This window comes from Mus pahari, chromosome 14 (genome assembly GCF_900095145.1).
Source record: "Mus pahari chromosome 14, PAHARI_EIJ_v1.1, whole genome shotgun sequence".
NCBI classification, from domain to species: Eukaryota; Metazoa; Chordata; class Mammalia; order Rodentia; family Muridae; genus Mus; species Mus pahari.
This window is the reverse complement of record NC_034603.1, coordinates 77,517,153-77,537,424: the sequence shown is the minus strand read 5'-3', so window position 1 is coordinate 77,537,424 and position 20,272 is coordinate 77,517,153. Positions and strand designations below refer to the sequence as shown.

Genomic DNA, 20,272 nt, shown 5'->3' with positions numbered 1-20,272 from the left:
TGTTTATATTTATTTATATATTTATAATAAACATAATTTTAATAATTTTAAATATTTTAATATCTATAATGTTTATTGTATTATATATTCATTTATGTATTTATATAAATATAAGTATTTGTTTATATAAAATATATTTGCTATCATATTATATAACATTATAATTTTATAATATATAACACATATTACATATGTTTATGTATAAATACTTATTAGATAGCCAGCCGGGGAGCCCTTGCGACCCACCAGCTTTCCTTTTTGCATGTTAGCATATCCATTGGTGTCAGTGCTGTACAGGTCTTGTTCTGACATCCATCTTGATGATGCATGGACTTCATGAGTATAGCCTCAGAAATTTTCAGGAGACACAGTCGCACAGTCAACTTCAGGTTCCAATGACCTTAGTCTTTTTCCTCCTCTTTCTGCAATGTTCCTTGGGCCAGAAGTGCAGTGCTTGTATTGTAGATGTAGTAACTGGGGCATGCTCTTGTGTCCTCTGCATTTTAAGTTTGTGGATTTCTGTAATGCTCTTTGTAAATGAAGACTTGGAGCTGGGAACTGCAGAAGACAGAATATATACTTGTCTTCCGAGGGTCACCTCACTTAGTAAGATCTTTACTAGTTCCATCCATTCTTTATAGCTGAGGAGTATTCACAGTGTATATGTGTCACATTTTCATTATCATTCATGTGTTAAAGGGCATTCATGTTATTCCTAAGTCCGTTCTAGTGTGTAGGGCAGCAGTGAGCATTGCTTACCAATATCTGTGGAGTAGGACGTTGGGTCCGTGGTCACATGACACGGAGTTTCTTGGTCATATGGTAGGTTTTCCTTACCTCTTTGACAGTTCTCCCTCTTTATTTCCAAAGTGGTTGCACCAGTCTGCATTCCTCCAGTAGAGAATGAAGGTCCCTTTCCTCACAGCCCTGCCAGCGCTTATTGCTTATTGTTAGCTCCTCCCTTGACCTTAGTCATTCTTATGGGGTGAAGATGAAATGGCAGTTGTTTTCAGACACACCAGAAGAGAGCATCAGATCCCATGACAGATGGTTGTGAGCCACCATGTGGTTGCTGGGAATTGAACTCAGGACCTCTGGAAGAGCAGTCAGTGTTCTTAACCACTGAGCCATCTCTCCAGCCCAAAATTGCAGTTGTTTTAATTTGCAGTTTCCTAATTGCCAAGGATGCTGAACACTTTGAGGTATTTCTGAAGCATCTTTGAGCCTTCTCTGGAGAGTCTCTGTTTAAATCCCCACCCCATTTTTTAGTTTAACCATTTGTTTCTAGGACTTTGTTTTTAATTCTTTATATATTTTCATATTAGTCTCTGTCAGAAGTCTATCTGTCAAAGATTCTCTTCTCTTCTGTTTGTTTTTTTCTTCACTTGATTGATGGTTTTCTCGTCTGTACTGAAGCTTTTTAGTGTCATGAGATCTCACTAGTCAGTTGTTGGCTTCGATTCCTAGGTAGATGGTCTACTTAGAAACACATCTTCTACTGCCGAATGCTTCAGGGAACTGCCCATCTGCAGCCCAGTGCGGCAGGGAACTGCCCATACTCCTCACAGTTTGAGCATTTCAGCCATATTTGATCCACATGGAGCTTATTTTGTGCAGGGTGACAGAATTCTTACACTTGTAGCATTATAAACGTCCGTGTCAGATTTCACCAGTAATTCTCACACTTCTACTTCTCATTTCTTAATCCTGTTGGACTTTTCTTCCTATGACTTCATGTCCCAGAGCTCCTCCCATTGTAATTATATGTCCAGTAGCTCCTGCTTGTGTTTGTCCTCCCTGACACCGCCTACTTTATTCATATGGTTTGCCTCTGTCATTATTCTCAGCTTCATAGCTCTTTGCACTATCTGCTAAAATTATATTTCTTTTGAATAAAAATAACAAAATAATTTGATAGTAGCATATGTTTACTATACAAAATAAGCTCTGTTTGCTCCTGCTTGGTGGCCTATAACGGTTCCTAGGTAACCTTACTTGTTACTTACTTACTTCTTTTTCTGTATTCTTCAAATTCCCCAAATCACCTGGCATCCTACTTCTTAGTGAAATATTTATCTCTGAAAATATAGTACTTGATTGTGTGTGTGTGTGTGTGTGTGTGTGTGTGTGTGTGTGTGTGTTATCTCTGGAAATGCCACAGCTGGCAGATTAACAATCTGCATGAGGCAAAAACATAATCCTGTTCAACGTGACCTAGTTCGGGGGTGTTGGTTCAAACTTGTCGAGTCTGACAACAGGCAGTTTATTTTATACATATTTAAGTTCAATTTTGGAAAACAGTTTTTTGGGGACATTTATTTCAATTCCATGTGCGTAATAAAGCTTAAGGATTGACCGCATTGAAATTCTTCTGCAAAGTACCCATGATTAGTAGGGTTTTCAGTTAAGGAAATGAATCAATTCAAGCTCAATCAAGAGAGGCAGCTCTTGGGTAGGTTCACCAGTCTCACAGGTCGAGGTCAGTGACGTCATGTGCCTGGTTAAAGCCAGTGGGTTTATGGGTCTTAGTGAGGGGTCTCCTTCCCATTGGGGTTGGGGGATGAAGAGCAAATGGGGTTTCTTAGCTTGTACAGGGGATGAGCAGGGCTTCCAACCATACAGTGATGTCTTCCATAAAGATGATTTCTATAGTTTAAGAGGGATGGTCTTACAAAGCTTCAAAGTACATGTGACATCTCCCCTGAGGATGGGTTTTATTGACTGAGAAACAGTGTTCAAGATAAAGGTCTAGAGAGGAAGATTCTGGCTTAAACATGAGAGTTGGGGCAGATGCCGGTGGATTTTGGTATGGCCTGGTCCTGCAGATAGCACAGATTACCAGGCTGTTAACAACCACTCGCAGCCTTCTGGGTAGAGAACAGTTGCACATCTGTCCTTGAAGAGACAAGCCCGAGTGCTTAGCATTCCAGGTTTCCCTAGTGCTAATCTGTGAGCACAAGGACCCCAGACCTTAACTTAATTGCAATATCTGTGGATTTATCCACATTGACCAGTGCTTTTGCCTTTTCCAGGTCCCAGAGGAAAAGCTGGCTTTCTGTTATGAATCCTTTATTCCATGCACTTAAGGATGTTGCTCTGTCTGTTTCTTTTTCTGTATCATCCTGAATCACGTATGTGCATTTGTATGTTGTGGTGTGTGTATGTATGTATTCATGTGTATGTGCTGTGTTTGTGTACGTGAAGGCCAGATGGTTGGTGTCTTCCTCAGTCTTTCTACCCCATGGACTCTCCTGTTCCCACTTGCCCAGCGCTGAGATTACAGGACTGTGCTGCCACACCCAGCCTTTAAAAATACATGTTATGGATCCAGACTCAGGGCCTCATGCTTATATGCGAAGCTCCTCACCAAATAAGTCATTTCTCCAGCCCCTTCCTTCCTAATCTTACTTTAAAAAAGAGGAATTATCACTTTCTTTCATACGGAAAAGGACCTAAAAATCTTTTTCAAGTATAAATCCGTTTGTCTCTTTATATTATACCTTTGTTTGTTTTATAGTCAAAAGCCTTTCATGTTTCTGTCCCATTGACTCCTTAGTTTTGTATAATCTGGGCTTTCCTCTTAGCTCTTCACCTGCAGTGTCTTCAGTATCTCTGCTCTGTCTCCTGGGCTCAGGTGACTTGGTTCCTTGGTTGATTAGCCCCCACCCCCACCCCCTTCTTTTTCACTGTCCTTTTGTTTCTGATAAGGTTGCTTTCATTTAACCCTTTACCCCTCTTCCTACTCAAGATTCTCTTTGCAAGTACTTCTTTCCCCATCTGTCATTAAATCAAGTATTCCTTTGGATTTTGATTTCAGCCGTTTCTACTCTTCCTAGACAGTTTTATGTATACTTAGACTGCAATATCTTTGGAGGAAATATGCATGCTTTTTAAATAAATATTTTTTAAAAATTGATGTGTATGTGTGTATGTCTGTGTGAGTGAAAGTCAAGGCCAAAGAGGGCCTCGGATCCTTTAAAGCTTGCGGTATAGGGAGTTTTGAGCCGCCTGATGTGAGTGTTGGGAACCAAATTCATGGCCCTTACTTTTAACCACAGAGACATCTCTTTAACCCCTAGATCCTCCCTCTCCCTGTGGAATAACACCTTGACCATACCAGTTTTATATATATAATGTTATAACTGATTGGCTTTGAATAATGTCATTTAAGCACAAACAGTCAATGAGCAGTACCATTTGTAATTCTACTTTTGAGCGGTAACATTAGGTCTCATGATGGTATTCTTTTAAACCCTGTTGGTACATTTTATCTGTCTAGTGCCCTTTTTTTTTTTTAAAGTGTTTTAATTATGTAACTGTCTACTAAATTTCTTAGTATTCAGTTATGTAACCATCTACTATTTGTATGTGCTTAGGGCCCTCTCAAAAAAGGCCAAAAATAAGAAGTTTCCAGAACCACCCATCAATGAGGATGAAGATGAAGATGTCAAAGCTGAAAGACTAAAGGTTAAAGAGCTGATGGGTTGCCAGTGTTGTGAGGAGGTAACTTGCTCCTTACTGTTAAGTCCTATTTTGTCTTCAATGGTAGATTACCAAGGCGCTGGAATGAAGAAGAAACACTTTTCATCGCATATGAATGGAAAATTTATTTTACATTGCCCTCTTAGAAGTGAATTTAGTTATTAGGATACATATCTGAGATATGAAATGAGACATCTAACTTGTGACTCTGTTTAAAACCTGTTTTCCTTATTAGAAGCCAGCCATTATGGTATGCAATTTGCATAAAGAGTATGATGACAAGAAAGATTTTCTTCATTCAAGAAAAACAACAAAAGTAGCAACAAAATACATCTCTTTCTGTGTGAAAAAAGGTTGGTAATTATTTTTCCTAAGAAGGTTTTCCAGAAGAGTAATTTCTGTTTTTAGTTTGACTTTAATATATAATTTTTTCCCCAATACCTATAGGAGAGATCTTGGGACTGTTGGGTCCAAATGGTGCTGGCAAAAGCACAATTATTAATATTCTGGTTGGGGATGTTGAACCAACTTCAGGCAAGGTATGATATGCACAACTGTGGGTTATGTCTACTATCACATATTTTTAATTAAGATAAGTTCACTAGTGAGAAATTATGAATTGGATGGTCAAACTTTATGTGTTTTAGTATTTTTAGTATGGATTTATGAGACTAAGGTCTTTGGTCATCTGAAAGTAATATGTATGAAAATTTCACACATAAATAGACATATATAGTTCTGCTTTTATTAATTCTTTACACTCAGGGTAGATTTATCTGCGTACTTATGAAGACAGGTATGGTAATCTCTGGGGATAGGCAGGTTAGTGTGGGCCCTGTCAGTGAGTCTGCAGTGTGCTCATGACCCCCCATCCATGCGGTTCTCCTTCCTGCTCCCCTTCACTCTTCTTCCTGCTCCCCTTCACTCTCTTCACTCTCACACACTTACTGTTCTGTGAATTACCAGGAATACTCCTTTCTTTGAGATTTTGATTAATTGTTATGTCCATTACACCTTATGTCTGAGAAACAAAAGGGATTTATTTTACTTAACTCATTAGTTTAAATATCGCATTTCAATGAAGCCCCATGATGACAATACTTTAAAAAGGTAGCTTGATTTCCCACCCACCAGTGTAGAATTACCACTTTCTCTGACTGGATCTCTAAATTCTGACTTAGCTATGTGTGACCTTGCACCTTTAAAAAGCCTTAGACCACTGGACAGACATTCCTGTGACTTAGGGAAGGAATGTAACAGAATGGACTTACTATCTTCTTCATGAAACAAAGCAAAGATACTAAAATGTGGTTTGCATCTTTGTAGATTTTTCTAGGAGATTACGGTTCACATTCAAGTGAAGATGATGAATCCATTAAGTGTATGGGTTACTGCCCTCAGACAAACCCACTGTGGCCAGATATCACTCTGCAGGAACATTTAGAAATTTACGGAGCTGTGAAAGGAATGAGTCCAGGTGACATGAAGGAAGTAATAAGTCGGTAAATTGCCTTTGCTACTTGGGGGCAGGAAATGAACATTTCAAATTCTTTAAATTTTTTTTTTAAAGATTTATTTATTTATTATATTTAAGTACGCTGTAGCTGTCTTCAGACACTCCAGAAGAGGGCGTTAGATCTTGTTACAGATGGTTGTGAGCCACCATGTGGTTGCTGGGATTTGAACTCCGGACCTTCGGAAGAGCAGTCGGGTGCTCTTACCTACTGAGCCATCTCACCAGCCCTCAAATTCTTTAAATTTTAAAACAAACATTCTTTGTAGATTATAGTTTTCATAGAAAAACAATCATTGCTTTTCATTTGTTCTTTACAAAGTTATGGTACCTATGAGAAAATCAGCTCCTCTATTTCTGACTTTTTTTTGAGACAGCCTTGCTATGGCAGCCCCTGCTAGCCTTGAAACTCAGAGATTTGCATGCATCTGCTCTTAGGTGCTCAGGCTAAAAACACTGCTCAGCATGCCAGCATGGTTCAGATTTCCTATTTCTAATTATAGGAAGAATGTACCATAAGTAATATTCAAATTAATTGAATTATTTCTAAAAACAGTTAATTTGTTTACAATGATGAAAACTGGAGTTTTTTTTCCTTACCTAATTGACAAAAGTATCTAAGTGATACTTTTAGAGAAGAGCATAAATGATTATACAGAACATACATGTATTAATACAGACCCAGGTACATAATTTCATGTTGGCTATTTTGCAGAATAACAAAAGCCCTTGATTTGAAAGAACATCTTCAGAAAACCATAAAGAAATTACCTGCTGGGATCAAGCGAAAGGTATTCTTCATCAGACGGCAGATACATGTATTTCATTAGTTGAGGGCCTGTTGCTCTCTGGGCAGATGAACTTAGTCCCTCCTCCCCTTCCGTCCCTCTAGCTGTGTTTTGCTCTCAGTATGCTGGGGAATCCTCAGGTGACGCTGCTGGATGAGCCATCCACAGGTATGGACCCCAGAGCCAAACAGCACATGTGGTGAGTATGATACCAGAGGCACTTGCCACTTGGTGCACTGCATCATGGGTTAGAGCCACTGTGACAAATAGCTTCCTGTCAGTGATGTGTACATCTTGGTTGCATAAAATAGCAATTAAATATGTAAGCTTTTAAAGCTTTTATCATATCTTTGGTGAAATGCTAGTGATATTTTATATATTACAGAACAGAAATGAACACACAGCTGGTTACTAAAATAAATAATTCTACTTTCTGAATTAATTTTGGAAGATTTTTTCCTTAGTCACTTAATAGAAAATTATGTTTTTCATATTATAGTTTTGAATTTATGTTGTAATTTGTTGAAGTAATTTAAAGTACTAGTTGATTGAATAATTTTTAGTTCTTAATTTCCTATTTATCAAGCATAAGGTTTAATTTAGGTATATATTAATTTTATGAGTATGTACCTTTTTTTATCATTTTTTTCTTTTGAGACAGGGTTTCTCTGTGTAGCCCTGGCTGTCCTGGAACTCACTTTGTAGACCAGGCGGGCCTCGAACTAAAAAAATCCACCTGCCTCTGCCTCCCAAGTGCTGGGATCAAAGGCATGCGCCACCATGCCTGGCTTTTTATCATATTTTTATCATACTTGATTCATTCATTCTTTTATGCTTTTGTACTTTCTTTCCTTTTTTTTCTCTTTATGCTTATTGCCGGGGATTGAGACCAAGATACTGGGCATTGTAAACAAGGGCTCTACCTCTGAGCTGCTCTGGGTATTTCACTTTAACCTAATGGATACCTTTGAAATAATGAGGTTTCTTTGCATTTGTCAAGTTTCAAACTAAGGAAGAGTAAGTTAGAATAGCAGTTTCGTATGATACGCTTGTTTACAGCAGTTGACAATGGGAAAATTTTTGAAAAAGTTGGGTTTTGAGAAACGACTTATTTGCAGTATCAAACAGGTGTATTCTCTTACTTAAATTTTATTCATATTTTATAGGAGAGCTATTCGAACTGCATTTAAAAACAAAAAGCGGGCGGCCCTCCTGACTACTCATTACATGGAAGAGGCAGAGGCTATCTGTGACAGAGTGGCCATCATGGTGTCTGGGCAGCTAAGGTAGATGTTTAAACAGCATACCTTTCAGAGAAAGAGAGGGAGGGTAGATTTTTGAATGTGATCTTTTTAAAATGTAGAGAAGTGTGCATTAGTTTGAAATGTCAAAACTTTTAGTTTTAAAAATCAGTTTTGTATAGAACGTTTTGGGAATGTACATATCTATATTTTATAAAATATGTCCAGTTACCTATATTAGTATGTTTTTATGTCTTGTGTTTGTCATTTAAAAATTATTAGACTATTTTAAAATAATGGACATTATTTTGAATCATAACACAAAGTATAAAATAACTATCTGAGTCTATATTTGCATAAAGAAATGGTTGATTGAATAAATAAGTGTGTGCAAAAAGACACGTTTTCCTTACACAGTGATTTATCATACTTGATAAATCTGTCTGTCATGTTCCTTCAAAGGAAGCTTACCCTCTCTCCATCTCAGGTTAATGCCGCATATCACCAGTTTCTCCTAGAAAGCGGAGTGAGGAAAGGAGTAAGAACTGTGAGCAGTAAAGTCCACAGTTGCAATGCTTACAGCTGCGGAAAAGGGGCCGACACTGCACAGCCTGCAGAGTGCCGCAGTGCAGGGAGACCACGCTTAGTTGTGGCTCTCTGTCCACAGCTCAGAAGCCTATTGTAACATGAAAATAAACACAAATTGAAGGTGTAGCTTGGGATAGACTCCTGGAAAAATAGGAGTAGTTTGGGATAGATTTCTGGAACAAAACAGTGATGGAAAGCTGCAGAGCCAACCCAGGTCTGACGCTGGCTGGAGCTGTATAACAGAGGTCGCTTGATTTTGATACACTTGTCATAAGAGTAGAAGAAGAAAATATTAGGGAAAACGAGACTTGATAAAGAGTATCTGAGCATGTTGCATGATGTTTGCAACTTTTCTATACATGTAAAAGATTGCCCGAGTCATTTTATTAAAAACAAATGTGGCAGAGATTTAAGCAAGAAATCATTCTTTTAAAACAGTCCAGCCATTTTAGCTCTTTCTTTTAAAAATTATTTCAGATGTATTGGAACAGTACAACATCTAAAGAGTAAGTTTGGTAAAGGCTACTTTTTGGAAATTAAATTAAAGGACTGGATAGAAAACCTGGAAATAGATCGCCTTCAAAGAGAAATTCAATATATTTTCCCAAATGCAAGCCGCCAAGAAAGGTAACAACTTTTTAAATATATTTAATACTTTTTATAAAGTTGAAATTGTTTTAAAAACAAAATCCCAAACGTTTGATTTTACCAAATGATGACCTAGGACCCAGACTCTGGCAAAAGTCTGCCAGCTCAGTGAGGTAGAGAAAGCATTCAGCTGACCTTCCTTCTCAGCCAGTATCCCAGAAGGGGGTGAGGGGAAACAGTTCTTCGCCACACTGTCTTAAAAACCCTCCTTTCTACTTCCTGTGCGTCTCTCTATCCGTCCTCCTTGCTTCCTCTCAGTCTCTATGTTTTTTTCCTGCGTTCACTTCCTGTCAGCTGGTTGCTTGCACTGCCTCTTGAGCTTCAGCTGACTTTATTGAGTCTCGTTTACAGTGAGCAGGAAGCTCTTAGATTGAAGGTGTGTGCCAGGACTGAGCCTCACCACAACTAGAAACAGGATTTCCAGTACTCAGTGCTCGGGCTGAGCCACACTGAAACTAGAGACGGGCTTTACTCTCAGGGCTCACAGAGTGATCAAATATCCTGCGACAAGAAATCATAAACATTTACGTTTTCAGTTCTATTTTCTGTCTGTGTCTCCGACTCTTTAACCTTGATGTGCTGTACTGTCAGCAGCACAGGGCTGTGCTGTCAGAAGAGAGGCTTGTAGTTACTTCAGGGGGATCCCATATCCTGTCATTCTGCACACAGGTTTTAGGAAAATGAATATCAAGTAGATTATTAGAATTTAAATTTAAACTCACAAAGTTTTAAGCTTTAGCATTCAAGCTAACACAGTAGTTAAGTTTGCTATCCTGCTTTTATCTTTGTTTTTCAGCTTTTCTTCTATTTTGGCTTTTAAAATTCCAAAAGAAGATGTTCAGTCTCTCTCACAATCCTTTGCTAAGTTGGAAGAAGGCAAGTAGCATTTGAGAATATTGTAAAACAGTTTTCTTTTTCTTTCTTTCTTTTTTATAATTTGTTTTATGTATATGAGTACTCTGTAGCTGTCTTCAGACAGACCAGAAGAGGGCGTCAGATTCCATCACAGATGGTTGTGAGCCACCATGTGGTCACTGGGAATTGAACTCAGGACCTCTGAAAGAGCAGTCAGTGCTCTTAACCACTGAGCCATCTCTCCAGCCCAATAGTTTTCAAGTAATGAAAAGATCCTATTCAGAAAGTTTAGAACTGGGAGACAGGTTATTGTTGCAGTTAGAGCAACTATAATCTTTTGTTCTTTTATTCTAAGATAAATATATATGCCTATACATACATATATATTTAACAATAATTTTAAAAAGAAGAGGTCAAGTCTTTGAGAGGGAATGTGGGAGACATGAGAGAACTTCAAGTAGAATAATGCAAATTCAGTCTTCATGGATATAATTCACAAAAACTTAAGAATTTGAAACATATAGAATTTTTATCATTCTTTATGAGGATTTTGAGTAGGACAGTATTTACTTATATCTTATGTATCTTCATAGCTGTAGACTAATTATTGATTCTGAAATTTTTACCTTCCTGATAATTTCTTTATGATTAAAAGAATAAATATACTAGCAGAATTTGGTATTAGATTGGAAAAGGGGATTTGAAGTGAATATTACAAGGCTTATAGTGACCAATATTAAGAAATGAATTTAAGAATCTAGAACAGGCTGTATTGGTGTTTGGAGAATGGGGGATAGAGATCTGACACCACAAGAAAACAAAGGGATAACGAAGAACAAGACACTGGAGGGAGGGAGGAGCTAATCTAGAAAATGGCGCAGGTCACTTGGGGAACAGTTGATGTAGTTGTTTGCAGAGGATCAGTGTGGATGTGGACAAGAGAGAAGCAGGGCCGAGGGGAGGGGAGTACCCCGCGTGGGCAGCTCCAGTTTGGAATACGTTGTTGACAGAGGTTTTAAAAAGCAGAGTAGATACTCTAGAATTAGTTGCCATTTCATTCCTTAAAAATATTACTAAGTAAAATGCTATTTTTATGTTTTAATAGCTAAACACACTTTTGCCATTGAAGAATACAGCTTTTCTCAAGCAACCCTGGAACAGGTACTATAAGGTTAAATTAGAAAAGGTTACAGTTAACTATATCTTGTAGCAATTGCTTAGGTTTATAGTGTAGACATTGACCAATATTATAGACATTTAAAACTATAGTCTTTTTCTTTTTGGATTTTTTTATTAGATATTTTCTTTATTTACATTTCAAATGCTATCCCGAAAGTTCCCTGTACCCTCCCCCTGCCCTGCTCCCCTACCCACCCACTCCCACTTCTTGGCCCTGGTGTTTCCCTGTGCTGGGGCATATAAATTAAAAGTATATGTATAGTCTTAAGACACATTTACTTACTTATTTCATGTGTGGGTGTACAAGTGCCACAACATTTTAGTGGGGTCAGTTTTCAACCGTGTGGCTTGGTGATTGAATTCAGGTCTTTGGGCTTGACAGAAGGTACTGCTGAGCCACCTCACCATCCTTAAATAGTAATTTAATTGAAATTGCAACTTTAGCTTCCTCTTAGCTTTTTGTTCAGTTCCATTTTAAAACATCTTTAATTGAATAGTCATATTATTTATATTTGACTACAGTGTGATGGTTTGATATATATGTATACTATTGAATAATTAATTCAAGTACATTTTATTTTTTTGTTAAGCTTGAACATCTTTTGTTTATCTTATTAAATATTTAAAAGACTCATGGCATTATTTTATATTAGAATACTTTAAATTGTTTAAGCAACTTTAAGTTATTTTATGACACTACTACTTGATATATTAATTAGAAAATTTATTAACCCTCTAAATATGTGTTTGTCTTTGTAGCTACTGGGCATAACTTGCTTTTTTTTTAATATTATCAACATTAGAAAACCCCTTGATACTTGTTAAATATTCGTTATGGCATTGTATCGTTTCTGACTTAGTTAAGAGTCCTCTGAATGATACAGTAGTTGACTTTTCCTTTTTTCTTCTATCTAGGTTTTTGTAGAACTGACTAAAGAACAAGAGGAGGAAGATAACAGCTGTGGGACTCTGGCCAGCACTCTCTGGTGGGAAAGGACGCAGGACAGAGTAGTGTTTTGAATGTTTATGCTCACTCAGCCTACTGACCCGGAATTGATTTATTCTTTTTTATTCTATTTTTTCTTCTTTTATCTTAACTTTGATTTTTAAAAGCTTATTACTTGAATAGTTATTAAAAAAATATGAAAGCACTTGGAAATTTCCTAAAGTCCTTAATTTAAATACCATGGTTATGTGTTTGGGTTTTCTTTAAATAAATTTGCATATAATTGTCCATGTGCATGTTTGTATCTGAAGTATGTTGAAGGTAGTCTATATGCCATCCTTTTCATGTTTCACAAAAACAATATTTTTCAACTTAGGATTTAAAGAAATAATAAAAGAATAATTCTGAATAATATTTAAATTTTATACTATGTTACATAATTATGTAATTTCCCAGTGCTAATTAGAAAGACCAATACCTGACTAATAACATAGAAAAGAGACATAAAGCAATGCAGAAACTGGCTTTTCCTTTAATATTTCTAAAAGAAGCTCTTAGTGGAAGTTGGCCTGTGTAAATGTGGAACAGTTGAGAAGTGACGTCCACTAGGTGGCAGTCATTGGTCACAGGAAATAAACAGAAGCCATAGTAAGTGATTGTAGATATAGGCAATTAAATGTTTCGGGCTGCATGTCTTTTGTCTACATTAAAATTCAAATGTGTTTGGTGATCGTTACTCAAAGAAAGACTATGACTAGAGTCTTAGTATGTAATCGTCCAAGTCTCTGAAACTACAATGACAGCTGTTTGTCAAGGTAAGACAGTTAATCCCTACTTCCCTCATCAAACACCCGACTGAGCTGTGAAAGCATTGTTGCCTTTCTTCATATAGGGCACACTTAAGTTTATTCTTGCATGAGAAATTTAATGGATAACCATTTTTATTACTAAATTTGATTCCTTGATTCTCTTGAGTTTTAAGTAGGTCAGCTTATATATTCCTTTAAAATGTCACCTCAGAACATGGTAGAATATAGGAACTCTTTCAAGGGTTAAATTAAGAAATAAAAATTAGAGTTTCACTCTTGTGACAGAGTTGAAATATGATAATTAATCTTAGAAATACTTGATTTTATGACTCATATGGACAGGTTTACAAGTATATGGTGTAGTTGATACTGTATTTCAGTCTTGTATATGTGTTAGCTTTGTAAAAACATATATTGTGGTATGACTTTTGCATTAGAGACGTAAAGAACAATAGCAAGAACAGAAGGGCTTGCGACCAACTTTCAATGGTCAAGCTTTCAATGAAGTTATTAATTATTTAATGTTGGGAAGATTTAATGAACTTTTAGTCCTGTTGGGTAGTAAAATGTGTGACTTTAGGCACTAGTGACTAATTCAAGTTTTCCTTTCTCAGTACAAGGTGGTACATGACTGACAATTTTCTCTATTGCTTTGACAATTTCTTTCCACCTTCCGAAAGATATTTGTTTTGTCTCGTATCTCAGAGGTACTCTAATAGAGCCATCCTACAAGTCTGCTTGGATTTTATGACATGCCCCTCCCCCCAAGTTCTTCTTGTAAGATTTCATTGGCAGTAACTTGCCTCCTGATACCAAATTATAATTTTGCATCCTTTAAGGATCTTACATTTAATTAATCATTTAATTAATGATTACTGCATGACCAATATAGTCAAGATGTATTTAAGAGGAAATCTTTATTTTTGCTGATAAATTATAAATAGCACATTGTATTTTTTCAGCAAGTCATTGTTGAATGGTGCCGTAAACTTGAAGAGCTATCTTTTAGAATTTAAGTACCTTGGGCCTTTTTTTGGGGGATGTGATTTTTGTAACTCTGTAACCTAGAACACATACCCTTAAAAACAGACAAACAAGCTGCATTTATAGTTTACTAGGATGGTTACTGAAAAGGGTAGGTTTCATTTGTGTCTTAAAAACGTTTGGCCATTCTAAGACAGAACTGTCTCAGAGATAGTGAACATTGGCCATGCTGCCTTCCTTCTCATGTAGACTTGCTCACTGTCTATTAGCACTGCTCAGTGTGTGCTCAGTGTAAAGTATAATTTTCCTAGGGAATGAAAGTTGAGACTGCACTGTCTAGTCTTATATGATGTGTGTTTATTCATATTACAGTGGATAGTTAGATTTTACACATGGATTTATTTTAAACTATCTTAAAATATTGCTTTCAGAACTTTGTTTCTTTTCAATACAGGTAAAGAAATAAGTGTATTTGTTAGCAACACATGAAAACAAACTGCAGCGTCACCTTCCTGCCTTATATTTTCCATCTGTGGCCAAACAGTAAGAGTAGAACAAAGGCAGACTCTGTGGAGTTGAAGGCAGTGCTGTCTGCAGCAGAGGGGCCGGTCAGGTGGTGGCAGTGGGAAGCATTCTGCCGGGTATACCTTCTGTGGCATCTTCCCCTCCTACCATGCTGTTTTTAGGAAAAAGCAGTGTTGTTTTTTTTCAAAACTTAATTTGTCAAAGATTATTTTTAGCCAGTTTTGGTTTTCTCTGTTAAAACATTTCTCGATACTTTAAGCACACCTTCCAGTGAGTGTGTTTCCAGAATGGGCTCTTTGGGTAGAAGGACGAACTGTTTGGCTCTGTAAGATCTTACATTTTATTAAGACAAGGATAGATACTTATAACCAGTTATGATATGACAGCGCTTTGCTACTAGTCTTAAGAATATCTTACAGGAAAATGAATAGCACAGTTAATTTTACTAGGGTGAGTGTTGTTTTCCATACTCTTTGTTGGCCACTCAGTGTCTCATTCTGATCGTGTGTTTTACATTTGTTACAATGCCATCTTACATTTTCAGGTAGCATTCAAAATGCAGAACTTTTTTTTTTAAATAGCAAATGCTTTTTCTTAATGTATTTTTGATGTTGTTAACATTGAGTTTTCATCTTTCCCCTTGAAATAGCATATTACATAAAGTGAAAGAATTTATTCTCAGGTGAATTATTTTTGTATCAGCTATTCTTATAAGGTAAAAATTTACTTGTTTTCTATTCATAATGTGTTATATGTACAATTCTCAATGCTGCCCTTTAAGAAAAATGAATGTGCTTATATTATTAATAATAAACTTTAAGAGCTAAAAATCTATGACAGACTTCAGTTTGTATACCAAAATTCATTTAGTGTTCATAATTAGATGTGTGACTTAAATTCAGAATTGAAGCAGTACTCTGTGACTTAAATGGTAATATCTCTTAAGGACCCACATAAAGTAAGGGATAAGAAAACGTTGGGAAGAACTGTAGTCTAATCATATTCAAATTCAACAATAGATAACCAAGAAGAAATAAGAGAATTTAGTTGCTTAGAGAGCCACTGGACATATTCTGCTCATTTTGTCTAGTTGAAAGTCAAAAGAACTTACAATAGCAATTTACCGTTTATATGCAGAGCTCTGTGTTGGGGAGAATGACTCTTACCAGAAATGTAGTAATTCCAAAATTATTTATTTGAAAGTGTTTTATTTTTAGTATTACAATTAAAGTTTGCATTTAAAAAAAAATCTTAGCCGGGTGTGGTGGCGCACGCCTTTAATCCCAGCACTTGGGAGGCAGAGACAGGCGGATTTCTGAGTTTGAGGCCAGCCTGCTCTACAGAGTGAGTTCCAGGACAGCCAGGGCTAAACAGAGAAACCCTGAATCGAAAATCAAAAAATTTAAAAAAAAATCATTTTGGGGCTGGAGAGATGGCTCAGCGGTTAAGAGCACTGACTGTTTTTCCGAAGGTCCTGAGTTCAGATCCCAGCAACCACATGGTGGCTTACAGCCATCTGTAATGACATCTGATGCCCTCTACTGGTGTGTCTGAAGACTGCTACAGTGTACTTACATATAATAATGAATAAATCTTTAAAAAAACTTATTTCTGTCATATGGAAAAAGCCCCAGTTTTTTCTAACAATATTTTTATTAGTTGTTTTTGTATTTCACATCATGTACCCCAATAACACTCACTTTCCTGTCCTCTCAGGTCTCCCCCACCCTTGTGACCTTCTCCCCAAAAAGGAAGAAGAAAAATGAAAACAAATCCAGTTTCTTTTGCAAGAGCAACATTGGACTAGACAAGGTGGAAAGATGGATAAACCCTTTGACCACTAGGTGGCAGCAGAGGGCTGTGTGGGAGGGCACCTTCCTAATCCAGGAAGGAAGTTGGGTAAAGAAAGCCTTCTGGCCAGAGGCTCAGTTCTACTGAGTGTGTTGGCTTCATAAGTGCTAGTCTGTTTGGCGAGTAGTGGCAGGACTCAAGAGAAGCCACGAGGGACAAGAAATGTGAAGCGAGCCAGCAGACAGCCTCAGCCGTTTAGCAAAAGCAAAGGATTACAAATACAACTGTGATAGCTTTTGTAGGCCCAACACAGGGAGTAAATCACTAGTGTTCAGTCCCTCTTTTGATGCCTTTAAGAAGTCATAAAACCGGGCTGGAGAGATGGCTCAGCCATTAAAGGTTAGGCTCACTACAAAAATATAAGAAGTCACAAAACCACATTTTCAGGTATTCTACAAAATAGTCTTGAAGGATATTTTATTTATTTATTTGTTTGTTTACTTATTTTATGTGAATGAGTGTTTTGCCTGTATGTATGTCTGTGCACCACGTACACGCAGTGCCAGCAGAGGTCAGAAGATGTTAGCATCCCCAGAATGAAGTTACAGACAGCAGTGAGCTTCCACGTGAGTGCTGGGATCCCAGCTTGGGTCCTCTAGAGGAGCAGATGCACTCTCAACCTCTGAGCCAGCTCTCCAGCGCATGATCACAGAATCTCATCACTTCTTATTCAAACGCAAATATATTGATAGCTTAAAAAACTGGGAGGTGGATTAGCAAAGATGGGCAAACAAAACCCTTAAAAAGGGATTATTGGGGGTATCACCTTTGTTAGTAGAGATGTCAAGGTAGTCTCCAGTTTTTTTTTTTTATTTCTCAACTGCTACTTTCTATAGTAAAGCCAGTATTATTTATGCATTTGAAATAGATTTGTTCCTCTTTCAGAGTCATTTAAAGATTTAGCTGGTAATTCTTACAGTGAGAGACTCAAGATCCCACTGATAGAAAAAAAAAATGCCATTTTCTTGGACTATCTGAAAACTAACTTCTAACCATTTGAAGATATTTGACTTCATTAAAGTACCATGCTGGGGACAGGCGCCTGGAGGGTGGCAGTTTAGAAGCTTCCTTGGTGTGATCCTGAGAAAGCAGGCTGTGTAGCAAAATAGTCTTTACTTCAAGATACAGAGAAAGAATATAGGGAATCATGCATATGTTCTGGATAGTGATAAACAGGTTATGTAGGGGGAAAAGAGGAAACATCTCTTAGCCTCAGTTACAGGGGCGATGTGGGGGCTGGGGTGACAAAGCCATAGCACACGGAAGATAAGCTTGGCATCTCTGCTGAGAGACTGGCAGTAATTCATAAACCCAGTGAGACGACACGGTGTTTCAGTGACTCCTGCATGGCAGGCCAGTGTTGGAAAAGAAATCCATTACGCTGCTGCGTATCTTCTAATGGTATAGCAAGGTACCATCTCGAGAGGAGGGCCTACTGTTTGAGACTGAGACACTTTGGAAAGAGAATGGAACAGCTGCAATTGAAGGAGTCTGGAGACATCATGCCTCAGTGTCTAGGGAGGCAGGAGCCATGAGGCATAGCCATGGAGCAGGGAATAGTCAGACATCAACAAGCTGAGTTTAATTGTAGGGCTAAACTATGGAAGGCATGGTAGCCTGCCCTACTCTGGAACAAGGACAAAGCTGTTGCATATAATTACTAAAAAACAATCCACGCTATTGCCATGTCTAGCCTGCGGTCTTTGGTCTGTTCCCAGCCTGGCGCATAGCCTGAGACAGAATATTTCCCCTTGCCAAGGCCAATCCCACCAACGCTGGCTCTGCCTTTCTAGAGATCCGAGATAGCTCTCTTGGTTCCCATGGGTAACTGTACCAAACCCACTCAGCAAATTTCCGTGGCTAGCGGGGGGGGGGGGGGGGCTGTCTCCGATCCGTGCTCTGCTGTTACCTTTTCCCTATAACCTAGTCCTTGCCTGATCTTCCCATCCCAAAGTCTGGCCAAATTCCGCCTCCGCTAAGTTCTTTCCCTCTGGCCCATCCGAGTCGCTGCAGAATGGAAAACACCAGACAGTCTTAGTTTAGAATCAACCGATAACACAACTGCTGGGCATGGAATCTGTCATCCTAAATTCATCGTCTATTCTATGTTAGAAATCTTCTGGTGGCAGATCCTGGTAGCGCCTAACACTCCTGGGCATACATCTTGTCTGCTTTGCTCCCACTTCTCGGTCCAAAAATAAGTGCCCTTCTCCTACCCTCTTCCTCTCTTGGAAAGTCCGCCTCCTCTTCGCCCAGTGATTGGCTGCTTATCATCTTTATTATCCAATCAGTCAATTAAGGAAAAATTCCGCTACACACAAGCCTTATGGGAGTAATGGAAAACCAGCAAGCTGAGTTTAATCACGGAGCTAGACCTGTGTAAGACAGAGGTCAGAGCCCTGTCATCTCAGAATAACTGAAGAGCAGCTCTGAGCTCCTGGGGAGCCCTGGGCCTCTGGGGCTGCCTTCCTGATGTGCAGTTCGCTGCCAGGTAGAACCGAGAACATCCTGCTCTGGTCCAACAGATCACTGTTGTCCTTTTAGACTCGCTTCCCGCCATTTTGGTTTACTGTAGCGAGGCACCTTTGATGCCTTGAGACCAGCAAGCAGAGTGCAGGGTCCCCTTGGTTCTTTCCCTCAGTGCAAATCTCAGTACTCTGCCTTTTTCGTCCTCTCATGTACTCAGGGACACCCCATGGCTTGGACATTAGCTACAGCCTGATGCACAAAGTGGGAGGTTTCTGGAGTGAGCGAGAACCTGCCAAGTCGGCAGGCTGTAGTTGAGTGTGCTAACACTGGATCCTGACACACAAGGAAAACTTCTAAGAAGAATTCGTCCTTGTAGTGACAACTGATACTCGATTGGCTTGCCATCAGTGCACAAAGAGCAGCGCATTGAATAGCGACAAGAAGGGCCTTAAGCTACAACTGCGTCTCTACCATAGCTAGAGATCCAGCCTTAGTGAGAAGCCCCAAAGAAGGCTCTACAATTCCGTGTTTAAAACAAAACTCTAACCTTTTATCTTTATTCGATTTTGCTTTTTTTTTTTAAAACTCTCTTTTTCTTTTTTACTTAATATTTTAAGTTTTGTTTTTACCCTGGGTGCATGCATTTGTGTGTGTGTGTGTGTGTGTGTGTGTGTGTGTGTGTGTGTGTGTGTGTGTGTATGTGTCTGTCTGTTTGTCTGTCTGTCTGTCTAGGGATCAAATGCAGAACTTTGTGGATGCTGGGCAAGGACTCTACCACCCAGCTACATTTTAACATTTTTTATGTTATTTTTAGAAAGATTGTTTTTATTTTTTACTTACCTCAGTAACTTTCCCTAATTTTAATCCCTTTTCTTTGCTCTATAATCAGGTTTATCCATTGCTCCTTTATGTCCCTCATAGCCTCCCCCATTTCCCTTGATATTTAACTTGGCTGCTGCTTTTTACTCTTTCCCAGACCCTGTGTGTGACTTGCTTATTGTTTTTAACTTAGTTTTTAACTTCATAGCTTACATTTCCCTCCTCATTTTCTATAGTTACTTGTATACTGGTCAGCCTTATTTGATTTTAATTGTATTTCTGTGTCTACTTTTGGTTTCCTATTCTCGTTGTTACAGTAATTTGTTTTCTAGCTTCTGAGTGGTATTGGCAGTTGAACCCTCAGGAGAGAGCTGCTCTGTAAGAAGATCCCAGATAGACAGATATCTGTTGGGAACAAAATAAAATAAAGAGGGGGGGGGGCCAGGGAGAAGTGGGGGAGGAAAAAGATGCCTAACGCCCTGCCAAAGTTTCTCTATTCTCTGGTCAGTTAGGCGTGGGGAGACTGCCAGGCACTTTCCACTCGGCCCCAGGTGGGCATTGTCTCTGACCCACGG

General features: G+C 38.4%; 1 protein-coding gene across 3 annotated transcripts in view; it reads left to right on the top strand.

The window, feature by feature from the left end:
* Window positions 1-15,392, top strand: part of Abca5 (ATP binding cassette subfamily A member 5) — a 67,591-nt gene extending 52,199 nt beyond the window's left edge. For all 3 annotated transcript variants that reach the window (XM_021211625.1, XM_029546171.1, XM_029546170.1), the window contains exons 29-39: window positions 4,377-4,503; window positions 4,718-4,835; window positions 4,930-5,021; window positions 5,809-5,984; window positions 6,711-6,786; window positions 6,888-6,982; window positions 7,950-8,069; window positions 9,090-9,239; window positions 10,057-10,136; window positions 11,221-11,276; window positions 12,210-15,392. In XM_021211625.1, the coding sequence (XP_021067284.1) occupies window positions 4,377-4,503; window positions 4,718-4,835; window positions 4,930-5,021; window positions 5,809-5,984; window positions 6,711-6,786; window positions 6,888-6,982; window positions 7,950-8,069; window positions 9,090-9,239; window positions 10,057-10,136; window positions 11,221-11,276; window positions 12,210-12,314 (1,195 nt within the window). In that variant the 3' untranslated portion in view covers window positions 12,315-15,392. The remainder of the gene's footprint in view (window positions 1-4,376; window positions 4,504-4,717; window positions 4,836-4,929; window positions 5,022-5,808; window positions 5,985-6,710; window positions 6,787-6,887; window positions 6,983-7,949; window positions 8,070-9,089; window positions 9,240-10,056; window positions 10,137-11,220; window positions 11,277-12,209) is intronic.
* The last annotated feature ends 4,880 nt before the right edge of the window (window positions 15,393-20,272 follow it).